The following is a 13313-nucleotide window of genomic DNA, read 5'->3' on the forward strand; positions in this document are numbered from 1 at the left end:
AAGCCACTCTGCACAGCTCTGTGAAGTACTGTCTACTGGGATTGTCATGAAAAGTTAAAGAGGGGTAGGAGAGACCCCCAAGTGGGGCCCTGACCCAGTCAGGGACCCCCATGTCATGCACAGCAGGTTGCCTGCACCCAGAGGGCCAGTTCTGGCTCTCATTGGGAGAGTATGGTGAGGGGGGGGCGCTGGCACCTCGATCTGGGAATCTGGCCCTCAATGGGGGTGATATGGGCCCCCTCCCAGGGCACATCTGGTAGTGTCTGGAGTCTGGAGTCACATCCAAATGTGACAACCAAAGGAGGCTTACTGGCATGCAGTGGGCAGAAGCTAGGGGTGCTGCAAATATCCCACAGTGCACAGGGCAGTCCCCTACAACAAAGAACGATCCTGCCCTGAAAGCTAGTGGCACCCGGGTCTCCAGACCCTGCTGTAGTGCTCGCGCTCCTCATGGCAGCACAGGGTGCTGTCCGAGGGTCCCTGAGACTCCGCCACCACCCTGCTGCTGGAGGTCCCCTCTGTGTGCGGACACGGAGGAGCGGGCAGGTCAGCCCTCCTCCCTTCTGCTGGATCCTCTGCCTGGCTGGGGGCCTCGTGCCCCCCCCCGGCCCACCTATCCCGTCCCTCCCTGAGGATTCACACATTTCTAGACTCGTTAACTTTTAATTACTACCTTCCCTCTGCTTGAGTACACTGGCTCCATGCCACGTACATCTCTATTAAAATTCAATTTATGCCCATCATAACTAATTCCTGCACTTCAGCTCTCTCACCAACAGCCTTCAGTGTTCAGACAAGACGTCCAAACTCATGACTGAACTGGAGCAAATCTCCAAAGAGGCTGGAACCGGGCAGATGGTATCTGGCTTCGTTGAGGAAGAGGAGATCACTTCCCAGGAGGGTGGGAATGAGACTGTGGCCAGAAACAACGAGGTGGGGACCGCCTGCCCACCGGGAGGAAGAAGGTGGGCGGGGTTTCCTTGCTGGCTTCCATGCCACCCTTTCGATTTATGGAAACACTGATGGCCAGACACCCTTCTGCGTGCTTGATCTCGTGCGACACACGGCCCTCAGGGGGGTAGCTCCTAGTTTTCTTAGTCCCACGTAATAGACTCGGCAACTGAGGCAGGGGTTAAGTAATTTGCCTAGAGACATACAGTGAGTCAGGTCAGGACTGGGATTCATATTGGGGGATCTTGGTGCTGAATCTCGGAGGAAATGGCAGTACAGGTAGATTGGTAGCAGAGACCATCGGTAAAGGATTCATTCAGCCCACTAGCAAGGGGGTTGGTGAGAAAGCAGGCTGGAAAGGGCGGGGTTCAGGTTATACAGGGTCTTGAGCTCCCTTGACCAAGATCCTCTGAAGATTGCCCAGCACCTGCAGGCTGCAGCCCAGAATGTTCTTCCTGGCCTTTGCTGTCCTCCCTGTCACCTTGTGCCATCTCCCTCCTTCTCCAGGGTGTCCCCCTGCGCCACCCGGCCCATCACGTCTGCTCATCCCTGCCTCTACTTCTTCACCGCGGCCGTGCCTGGGAGGATCCCGCGGGCTCACCGCCTCCCCATCCTCCCCTTCCCTCTTCATTCCTCCTCGCCCTCCTGAAGGTCACCAGAGGCCTGTGTCCCTAAGTCTAGTCCATAGTTGTCAGTCTCCAGCAGCAGTTAACACAGTTGGTCCTCCTTGACACACCCTCTTCCCTTCTGGGACCCCCCACCTCCAGGTGTCCCTCCTCCGCCCTGGCCTCCTGGCTGCGTTCTGCTGGGCTGCTTTGCACCTCCCTTACTTCCCTACTTTCTGGGCCCTCGAGCTCTTCCTCCCAGTGCTGTGTCCACTCTCTCTCCCTGCCCATCCCAATCTGTCAACTGCCCCCTTGACACCGGTGACTCGATCAGGCTCTTCAGCTCCGGCTTTTCTGCTCAGTTCTAGACACAAGTGTCTACTTGTCTGTTAGACAACATCTCCCCCTGACGCCTCGCCAAGCACCCAAAACTGAGCGCAGTGACTTCCCACAAACGCCTGCTCTCCCAGGGTTTCCTTCACCAACTGCCTCACCACCCACCTCCCTTCCTCGCCCCCAAGTCCAGCTGATCATCAGGTCTTGCCAATTCTACCTCCTAAATATGTCTCACACCAGCCACCTCTCCCATTTCCACTGTCACCAGCGTGGCCCACGCCATTACCTGCTTCCACTGTGACCGACCAGCCCAGCTCCCAGTTGCTCTCTACCGCGGCTAACTATTTTTAAACATGCATCTGATCACCTCCCTTCCCTGTGACGAAGCATTCAAGAGCTCCACATAGCTGTTGGCATAAGATAAGAGCTCCCCAAGGTAGCTCACAAGCCCCCTCTCGGTCACCCCTGTCCACTTCTCCAGGGTCTCACCCTCCTTGTCCCCTCTGGGTATCTTTCAGCTCCTCCCACCTCAGTGCATGTACTCATGGCTCCCTGGGCACCCCCTGCCCACCAGCCACTCCCAGCCACCCTGTCAGTCTCAGCGTCTCCAGGGATGGCTTCTCAGACCTTTGCTTTCCATTGGTGGCCCTTATCGCAACTCAAATCCGTTAATCCTTGCAGAATTACTGAAATCTGCTTCCTCTCTGGACTGGGCGCTCCATGGGGGCAGGGGTCCTCCTGTCTGACTTAGCCCCACGTCACCGGCACCCAGCACCTGCTGCCAGCAGGGCGGCGCCCCCTTCACAGCCCGTTCAGAACCAATGGCTCTTTCCCTCCATTCAAGTTCCACATCTTCCAGAGGCTTCCCCAAGCTTCTGGAGGATGTTCTTTTGGCCTTTATCACCTGCTGCAGCTTCTTAGCCCAGGTACTTATGGGTCATGAGACCACATCTGGCCCCTTGGCTGGAAACAAGTGTTTCCAGAGTGGTCAGGAGGGCAGGGCTGGCGCTGCTGTCCTGTCGTCCTCCTGGTCTAGCTCTGTGTCAGGCAGGCGCAAGGTCTGAAATCTCTTCCTGGGGAGGAAACAAATGTCTGTGTCTCCTTCATCAGGCTTGGAGGGGCGGGACCTGACTCTTGTCTCGGTTCCGTGGCTTCAGGCCTGGGGCAGGGAACGGACCCACGAAGCCTCCCACTCCTCACTGTGCCCCTGCCGCCCTGCAGGGGTGCTGGTGTGCAGGGCTGGAGAAAAGAGCCTAAGTGGAAGCGGCCGGCATGGGCCCAGTGCCATGTAGACGACTGGGGTGTTCACTATCGAGAGTTAACGTATGTGAGACACTCAGAACAGGGTACGTTTCATGGGTTGGCTGTGAATCATCCCCCTTCTGCAGCTCTTTAGAAGGCTGGTGGGGCCGTCCCCAGAAAGGTGAGCATTGGCAGTGCCACCGCCCTGGGAAAGGACAAGCACAGCATGATGCACAGAGCGGGGAGAGGGTCCCGGGCTTGGGGTCTGAATGTCCCAGGGTGAAACCTGACTCTCAAGGTAGTGCTGTGTGACCTTGGGCAATGTGCTGAACCTCTCTGAGCTGTGATTCCTAGCTATAAAGCAGAGATTACGATACTACCAGTGTCTCAGAAGAGCTGCCAGTAAGAGCTTGGCTCGGTTCCTGGCGCTCACGTGGCAGGTGTTCCGGTGCCCTCTGGGAAGCCAGCCCGCCTCTGCCTCCCCACGCCTCTGCTGCCCACTCTCACTTCCACTCACTTGTAAGGGGAGGTCAGAGGGTAAGCGAGAGACAAAGCTGCTGGCCCGGGGAGTTTCTCTCCAAGCTTGTCTTTGAAGTGTTTCAAAGGCTGCACCGTCTCTCTGTTTCCCATGCTTTGTACCCCTCACCAGCACTGTCACACACATGGGGCTTTCTTCTCCCCACTACCGAGCCTGTGCAATTTCCTAAGACACACCTGGGCACCCAGGCGGGGGCCAGCCACATGCCCCGCCTGGCTCACCTGGTCTTCCCATCCACACACCTGCTCTTGTCCGTGCCAACCAAGGGCCACCTGGGGCCACCTGGGGCTGTGGGAGCAGGACTCAGCCTCAGCTGTCTCACACCCTCATGCCTGCCCCTCAGGGTCCCTGGTTTCCTGCCGAAGGGGCCCCATCAGGAACCCGTGTGTATCTGTGCAGGAAGGACAGAACACAGGTCACACAGACCTCCTCTGGAGCTGCCACTTGTTTTGTTGGTGACCTCAGGCAGGCCCTGGACCTTCTCTGAGTTTCAGGGCCCTCGTTTGCCAAAGGGAGGTGATGATAATGCTTCCCTCCCAGTGTTGCCATGAGACCGAGTGAGGCTCCACAAACCTCCTTTGGGTTTGCCCCCTGATTACGTAGGGGTGTGTGTGTGTGTGTGTGTGTGTGTGTGTGTGTGTGATCTGCCTAGCTGATTGCTTTTCCTATTTAATTTTAAGTGTGAGCATAATTGCGGAAGAAGGCATTATCAGGGCGGGACAAAATGATCTGGTTGATGACTTTGCCAGGATGTGGTCACAAGGGCAGGCGACTGCCATCCATCTTCCCTCCCTCCTCCACTGCCATGGCCCGACCTGCTAATTCTTGAGCTGGTGGGTTTGTCCGCAGCCTCGCAGCCCTGGCTGGGAAATGGATGCCAACTGAGGCTGCACTGATTCAGGCTGGGGTGATGGCCCCCGGGGGGTAAGGGAGCGGGTGAGGAGCTGAGAGCAGGGAGTTGGGGGCTGTGGTCTGACAAGGAGGCTCCCGTGGCAGCACAGGCGGCCCACCCTTTGTGTGAGTTACCACCCCACAGAGTCAGGAAGTTACACAAACACAGCCACATGCTTTGTACAGACACGCTCACAACCACTGAATGTGCATACAAGCCTGTGAAGGCATCAGGAGCATGCACTCTAACAGTTAAACACATGAGACCATGTATGTCTGAGCATTGTATTCAGCTGCCCTCCACCCCCACCCCAACACATACCCACAGTCCCTGGGAGGCCGTGTGCCTGCTCTACCCATGGGGACAGCCGTGGGGACAGGGCCCACACCTTTGGGAGGGTCCTCCCAGGTGATATCCCACCCACATGGGAAAAGAAATCTCATTTTTTTAAGAATTAAATTTTGCTTTGTACCCAAGTGGTACCTCAACCATTATAGCCCCAAAGTGAAAATTTGGGGCTGGCTTCAAAATGGATAAAGCATGTCACCAATAAGGGGCTCTCACAGCAGCTGACAAGAGAAGCTATAAAAAGGGCCCTGGACCACAGTGGAGTCATTGGAACGGGTGCACAGAGCCCAGGTGACCACCTGCACATGAGATCGGGTGAGTTCAGACCAGATTTGTCCCCATTATCCTATCGAGCCAGGCATCTTGTATAATCCTAACAGGTACCATTCATTTTATGTCTGTCGCACTGGGGACTGGGCCTGCCTCTTAGAATCTCATTTAACCCTTATTGCAACCTTCTCAAATAAAGCAGGCATTGCTGTGCCCAATTCCAAGGTGGGAACACAAGTACAGGTGGCTAAGTAATCCTGCCCAAAGTCACAGAGCTAGTGAAGGGGCGGCAGCGTGACTCAGGTGGCCCATGCTGCAGAGCCCACCTATTCCCACTCTGCCCCCCAGAGATGGATGTGGACCCACAAACTTGCCACAGTCACTTGCACTCAGAAGGATGCATAGGACTTCCTTTATACAGACAACACACACGCACGTACATGTGTGTGTGTGCATACACGGCCCATTCTATTACAGATCCCACTGAGAACAAAGACCTCTGGAGGCTGGACATGAATGCAAACTCCTTCCTTTGGCAATGGGGTAGGAAACATAGTTAAATTTATGGCAGCACTTCCAATCTTATTTCCTCTCGACCTGCTGAGTAAATTCAGCCATTTTTTTCTGCCTGAAAATTGGATACTGTCACCTGACCTCAAGCCTGGGGTTTGCAAGAGACCAGGAAATCCTCAGCAGCAAGCAGTGGCTGGAGAGCTACGGGACGTGAAGCTGGCCAACCTGCTACATAATGAATTTTCAGGATGCATTTGTTTAAAAGCTGAATCTGGAACATTTTGTTTGAGCCAAAAAGCAAGAAAGCACAAGAAATGCAATGGGGACATGTTCATAGGACCCAGGATCTGGCTCGATGAAGCTTCCCTGGCCAAGTTTGGGTTAGTACATGTGCCAAAATGAATAATGACAGGGAGGGACAGAAACACACTGAGTAGGAGAAATTATCCATGAGCTCATACTGATGCTAAATTACTTCAAAGGGGGTGAGAGAGCTCTTTCTGACAGAAAGATGCCAGCCAGTAACAGTAAAGGAAATGATAAGCAAAGAAAACCTGCTAATCACAACTACCATGGCAATCACTTACTCAGGTCCGACTCGGCGGTGGACGCCAACAAGGGGTGGGAAGCTCCTGGAGGTGGGGATATTCACACAGACTCAGCTGTCACCCAAAGGGGAGAGAATACCTTCACACTCTGACGACGGAGAAATCTGGCGAATGCCACCTTGACCAGCCGATCAAACCTCTGTCATTAATAATCGGTGCCTTCCAGTGTGAAGCACAGGGAAGGACACACATCAGTGTGATACTGTGGCCCCAAACGGGTTAGTGTGTGTGCGGTTATGAAGCTAAGACTGGACAAACGCACACCAGAGGACAAATCTCCCTGAACTCCCAAACATGTCAATGCCATGAAAGACAGGACAAAAAAATGAGGAATAGTTCTAGATGTAAGCAGTCTAAAGGCTGAGAGTCATGACAACTACTGTATTTTTCAGACCATAAGATGCACATAGGTTTTGGAGGAGGAAAACAGAAAAAAAATTTTGAAGCAAAAAATGTGGTAAAATATTTAATAACATAAGAAACATAGTATTTCCCCAATATAAATGTAAAGGTATATTCGGACTATGAGATGCACCCCTCCCCCAGAGTGTGTATTATAGTCTGAAAAATATGGTAAATTCAGTGTGTGTTCCTTTATTAGATTCTGTATCAAGCAATGACATTAAATATAACCACAGAGGAAATAACTGGGACGAACAGAGACATCTGCACTGTGTAGTAGACAGTAGCATGGTATCAGTGCAAACTTTCTTGGGGGCGAAAGCTGTACTGTGTTCTGTAGTAAATTCTACTTAGAGGTAAAGGAACATCATGTCTGCAACTCCTAGGTAACTCGGCAAAAAAGTGCACGCACGTGTGTGTGTGTGTGTGTGTGTGTGTGTGTGTGTGTAGACAGCAAGAGAGCACAGGTGACCCTGTGAACAACTGGTGAATGGTAACATGTGCATGGGCATTTGTGGTACTAAGAATTTTTCCAAGGCTGGAAACCTCAAAATTAAAAGGAAAGAAAGGAAGGAAGGAAGGAAGGAAGGAAGGAAGGAAGGAAGGAAGGAAGGAAGGAAGGAAGGAAGGAAGGAAGGAAGGAAGGAAGGAGGGAAGGAAAAGAAAGAAAGCAAAAGTGCCTGCTGTGAGCCAGGTCCTTATGGGGACATGGGTGGTGATGTGGGCCTGGGTGACTTCTGTCCCCCCTTCCCTTCTCTGCCAACAGCTCTCACCCTCCTTCCCACCACGTGGCTCTAGGGCGGGGCTGCCACACAGTGCCCTGTGGCCAGATGGAGGGCTGGCCGGGCACAGTACCCCTCAGCCTGCCATACTGGGAGCCTGGGCGCAAGTGCTCCTAGAGAAAGCTCATTGGTGCCCCCCCAGTGGCTTTACCCGACCAAGTTCTGAGATGGCACATTAGCCTTCTCCCCACTGCTTTGTTTTCTAGAACTGGGAGAGCACAGTTAGCAGAGAGATCACTTGGGGTGCGCATTAAGGAAGCACTCCCTCTTCGATGAGAGGCCATGTGGATGGTAAAATAGTCAGACGACTGCTAAAGCCCAGCTCCACAATCTGACCTGGGCAAATTGTTTAATCTCTCTAAGCCTCGGTCTGCTCATCTGCAGAATGGGGGAAATAGGATTGTTTGCAGAATACTGATAATCACAAAGTGCACATCACAACGTCTATCACCATATCAGTTCTTTTTCATTGCCAATGATTATTATTGTCATTGTGACCACTGCCAACAGCTGGACTCTGACTATGAGCTGGATGCCCCTGGAACTGACTGTTGCCAAAGGAAGCCCATTCCGTTGTGGGGCAAGTCTGACCCGCATGCTGAGCTGTAACCTGCTTCTGTGTGGTGCCCGCACTTGTATCCTTACAGTTCCCAGGCACCAAAAGACAAAGGATCAGCTCTCCTCCTCCTAGATCCTGCCTCCAGCTCCTGCCAGTAGAAGTCAAGGGCAGGCTGGGAGGCTCCGGCACCCCTGCCACCTGTGGTGTGCCATCTGCGTGCCTTCAGGCACACGCTGCACCCAAGAGGATGCAGGGACTCCTCACGGAGGCTGTCGAACTGCCCAGTGCTGCCAGCCAGTGGCTGGAAGTGCCTCCGGGTCCCCAACTATAAACCGCTGCAGGGTCTGTTTAGGAAGCCCCACCCCCACAGTCTCCTCGTGGGCTCCCTGGAGACCTGAGGCCAGGAGTGGCCAGCAATGAAGGGCCTCTGGCTTTGAGATCCATCTCTCACTATCCAGAGGGGAAGGTGGTCCTCCTGCCCTGCCACCCCTGCCTGCTCCCTCCTTTGCCAAAGTGGCCACACCCACTAGCCGATGCAGGTCACGTCAGAGCAGAAGGAGCCTGGAAGTCACCCCAAACTCTGGTCTCCCTCTTTGTAAAGAAGAGGATCAATCTCTGGAAAGGGCAGATTCTCCAGCAACTGAACTCCCTCCTCTCATTTGCATTCCTGTCCCTGGTGGCAGATTTGTATCCACATCTCAGAGCAAGACAAGCTTGTTTCCCCCCAACAAAACCGATTATGTACATCAGGCCAGGGATTGGGGATTACTCACCAGCCGCAGGGGCCAGTAAGAGGGGAGGAGAAAGGCTGGAGAGGGGCCCAAAGGGCTGGAGGCCAGCTGGGCTGAGGGAGTAGCTGCCCCCTATGACCACTTCTGGCAGCAAGCCCTCCTTCTGAGACCTTGTCCTCCTTCCAGCCTCTCCTTTGTCCCCACTTGGCAGTGTCCTGCCCAGCCCAGAGCTCAGCGCAAGGGCACAAAAAGGGAGTGGAGATAATCCAAAGACGCCGGGTGAGCCACCTCATGTCCCACCACAATGGTTCCCCCAGACATGCTCCTCTCTTACTGGCCCTAGGGTGCCTCACACCGCACCCCTCTGCTGAGCCCTGGGCCCACCCATAGTGCCCCCTAGAGACAGCAAGGTTCTTCTCTGCAGGGAGAGAAGGAAGGGGCTCTGGTCACAGCCAGGACAACAGTCTGGCTGCTGATGGTGAGCGCCCCTTCCCCATCACCGCCTCCGCCCCAACCACTGTTTTGAGGGCCACCCTGTCTGGGCAGCGCCTTGGCCCACCTCCCAGCCATTCTCTGCTGGGCTCAGCAGGGCAGCAGCTTCTCATCCCCGGGGCAGGGCCGTCTTTGGCGCCCACTTCTGCTACCCCAGACTCCCAGCACTGGAACGGGAATCCCTTCCATGGTATCCTTTCAGGGCATGGCAGTGACCCTAGCATCCCGGAGGAAGGGGTGGGGACGCGGGGCTTGCCTGTACTCCAGGGAGAACTTGGTCAGCTCCCTGTTGTTGTGGAGCCACTTGAACTCCAGCGGCCAGCTGCCCTCGGCCATGCACGTGAGCACCAGGCGATTTCCCTCTAGGTGCACCTGCGTCCGCACGGGCTCTGTCTTGAAATAGGGGGCCACGTCATCTGTGGGGAAGAGACACAAAGCCATGGTTATCTCTGCTCACCTTTATTCAGTTACTTATTTAGAGACCTAATGCCCTTTGGCAGAAGGAGCAGGTGCAGCCAGGTAACTTGCCCGAGGTCTCGCTGAGAGGGACTTGAACTTGGGTCAGTCTGACTTCAGGGGAATCCAGGGCAGAGTCCACCCAAAGGGTCTCCGCCACTGCCAGGCCGCTCGATCCTCCTGTCCCTGGTGCTGCGCCAGCCTGCCTTGACTTCCCCGTTCACACACCAGGTCAGCTGCCTGGACAGAGGAAGCGCCACTTCCCAGGCTGTGGGCGTGGGGTCCAGTCATAGCTACACCTCTGCAGAGTCACCATAATCTTTTGACCTGATTCGATCAGCCCAGCCAAGCACGAGTCCCCGGCTTCTTCCCTCAACGAACATGATGCACTCCAGGCCGTGGACTCCAGGGGAACACTTAGACCTTCCTGCTCTTCTGGTCAGTGGGAGAGAGGGGGTGGTGAAATAGACCAGGGGTTGATGAAAGGACAGGGAGAAACAGAGGAAGTGGGGAGGGCCTCCAGAAGCATCAATGAGCCTGTCTGCCCTTTGGGGGAGGGGGTGGGGCCGGGGGAGACACCCACATCTGGAACAATAAGGACCAAAGCACCTGCTAGTTTCTGGACTGTTCGATGCTTTAACGATGCTCATTCACCACACATACAACCCCACAACCTCTTAGAGAAGGGTTAGAAACCTGCCGGGGGTCACACAGCTGGGAGGGGCGGAGCCAGCCCAGAGGCTGAGCTGACTCTGCACCTGACTTGAAGAGCTGGGATGTGGAAGGGAGGCGATCCCTTTAAGGCGCAAACAGACTCTCGGAGCGTGTGCCACTGGGCCCTGGCATTTGAGAGGTGAAGGAAGCAAGTTCCGGAGAGCACCCCTCAATAGCTCATGTACTCACTGATGCTCGCAGAAGCGCTCCTGCTGTGACAAGGGGTACAGCTCAGTGACCCCATCCATGGCCATGTAGCTGCTAAGCCCAGGTCCAGACTAGCCAGGCCAAGTCCGGCACATTCTGCCATCCCTCTGTGCTTGAGGGGTGGGACATGTTCAAAGCCAGGCAGGAAGCTGCTGGCAGGACAGGCAGGAGGTGTCCTGTCCTCCAGGCCTATGGCGACGGTCCCGTCATCCACATCCTGACTGCGCTCACCCCACCACTTCAGCTGTGCCGGTGATTGCAAGTATTCATTTTCCTGAGTCTCAATTTTTCCCACGTCTCAATTTCCCCATCAAGAGATACGGAGAGAAATCAGTACCTTGACGTCATAAGGATTACGTGAAATAATAATTGTGAAAACGCTAGGGTAGATGTTCTGCAAATGTTCATTTCTTTCCCTAAAACAAGCATGAGTGTCCCTCCGAGGGAGGGGGCTGCCATCTAGTGCTGCCTGGAGCCCCACGCCTGCCTCGGCCCAGAGCTAACTTTCCCCTACAAGCCTAGAGGGTAGAAACCATAAGACACTATCTTCTCAGCCAAAGAAACGGACTCAAGCCAAAGAAGGGGCAAGTGTCAGGAGCTGGGGAGAGGGTGTCATAAAGGTGGAGGGGAGTAAACTGAGATGCTGTGGGACAGGCTGGTTAGCCTGCTGGGAGTGGGAGAAGCTGGGCCCCTCCTGCGCAGCTGGTGGACCCCTGAGCGAGTCAGTGGGGCCTGGCACTCTGGACCCCGAGTCCATCCTTTCATTCTCAGATTTAACCAGAATTGGGCATCCATGGTCAATTCGGTCCAGTGTTTGTGTCAAGGCTGCACGCTGGGTTCCGGCACAGACTGGTAACTCAAGAGAAGCCATAATGTGTATTTGGGGCCCAGGCTGCTTAGCCACCCCCACCCTAAGGCCAAGGTCACAGTCTGAGGAGTGTCTAAATTATGAATGTTTGGGGGAGTCTTTCTTGAACCCCATTCCTGCTATAGGTCCTCGTGGTGGGGGCCGCCAAGAGGCAGACCGGGGAGGACCAAAGGCGGCTGAGAGAGGAAGTGCAGACCCGCACAGAAAGCCACCCCGAACCACGGTCTCCGTGTGACCGCGGATGTTCCGGCCTTGGATTTGGTGCTGCTTGTGCGCACGTCTCTCCATCACTCCTAACAACTGTCTTGTCAGCACACTGCCTTAGGTCGGAAAGGTGCCTTTTTTACAGCCTGTATGTACTCAGTGGGGTGGCTAGTGCCCCCAGTCCCCGGCTTCTGGGGTCTCAGTCCACCAATGGCCAGTGGCAGAGGGCAGAGAGGCTAGCAGGCACTCATTTGCCTAGGAAAAAAAGAGAAAAGAAAGGGGAAAAAAGCCCCAGATTCTCTGCTGCCTGCGGTTGAAGCCGCCAGCTCTGCTCTCAGTTTAACAAATGGGCACATTCGCACTTCAAAGCCTCATTCATATTCTCCAGCAGCTTTCAAGAGCCCTTTGAATCGCGTTTTTAAAAACCCTCTGTTAGTTCCTGTCATCACTCGTTTGTTTTAAAACAATAACATTCCCAGCCCCGAGTGATTCAATCCCTTGGATGTGGGGCTGACTCACAGCCAGCACAATTGGGGTGTGTGTGAGGGGGGGTGTATGTGCTTGCACGCACACACGCGCACACACACACGCGCTCTGCGCCCAGACCGCCTTGCCTCTGTAAACCACTCGCTGAGCAATTTGCTCCCAGCTCTGCCTTTGCCAGTTCGCTCCTCTGGCTCTCCCAGGGGTGCCTGGAGCCGAATGACTTTTGCTTGGGCAGGTTGATTCCAGTGGCTGCTGAGAAAATGACTTGGGGGAGCAGTGGCAGATGTGGCTGTCCTTTCCCGAGGACCTGCTGGCCATGGGCCCTGAGCTGGGTGCTCTGCATGTCTCATGCCACCTTCTCCTCCCCAGATGTCCTGGGAGAGGCTGAGTGGGTGTGTGTTCATGTGTGTGTACCGGTGTGAGCATCCGTGTGTGTCTGTACACGTATGTCTGTGTGCATCTCCATCTCTCTGCATGTGCACTTCTGGGCAGGAACAGATTTCTCTGCCGTGAATGCACAGGTGGGAAGCACAAATCATTGACCTTGGATGGGTGACTTAACCTTTTTGTACCTCAGTTTCCTTAGCTATAAATTGTTACGAGGATCAATAAAGTAACATAAAGTCCTAGAAAAGTGCTGGCACTTTCTGCCATTATGACTATTGATCATATGTGCGGATTGCTCCTGAGAGAAGAACTCACTCAGACCCTGCTGGCAGGGGCTGGCAGCTCCTCTCAGCCTTCGTCCGGGACTGTGCAGCTTGTATGAGTGTACCCCGCAGCCCTGCCGGCCACCTCTGCGGGGCGGGGTCCCCCCAGAGAGGAGAACTATGGCCAGGAGGACTCAACATTACACATAAATCATTCTCTAAAAGTTTTCCTCACTTTGAAAATACACACACAGGGTGGATTTCTTAAAAACTAGGCTAAAAGATTCTAAAGTTCACACTGAAAAAATAACCTCACAAAAGAATAGCCAAGAAAATTCTGAAAAAGAATGGTAAGTAGAGGAGACCAGCACAAATATTGAACCATATTCTAAAGCTGCAATAATTAAAACAGTATGTTCCTGTACAAGTAGACCGATGAAGTCATAGACTAAAAAGTCT

General features: G+C 54.2%; 1 protein-coding gene across 1 annotated transcript in view; it reads right to left on the bottom strand.

Moving 5' to 3' along the window:
- SDK2 (sidekick cell adhesion molecule 2) overlaps positions 1-13313 on the bottom strand; it is a 241925-nt gene that overhangs the window by 119853 nt on the left and 108759 nt on the right. The window contains exon 2 of the mRNA XM_037128109.2: positions 9526-9685. Coding sequence (XP_036984004.2) covers positions 9526-9685 — 160 coding nt within the window. The remainder of the gene's footprint in view (positions 1-9525; positions 9686-13313) is intronic.

The sequence above is a fragment of the Artibeus jamaicensis genome, unplaced genomic scaffold (assembly GCF_021234435.1).
Source record: "Artibeus jamaicensis isolate MK-2021 breed Jamaican fruit bat unplaced genomic scaffold, CSHL_Jam_final contig_1998, whole genome shotgun sequence".
Lineage (NCBI taxonomy): Eukaryota > Metazoa > Chordata > Mammalia > Chiroptera > Phyllostomidae > Artibeus > Artibeus jamaicensis.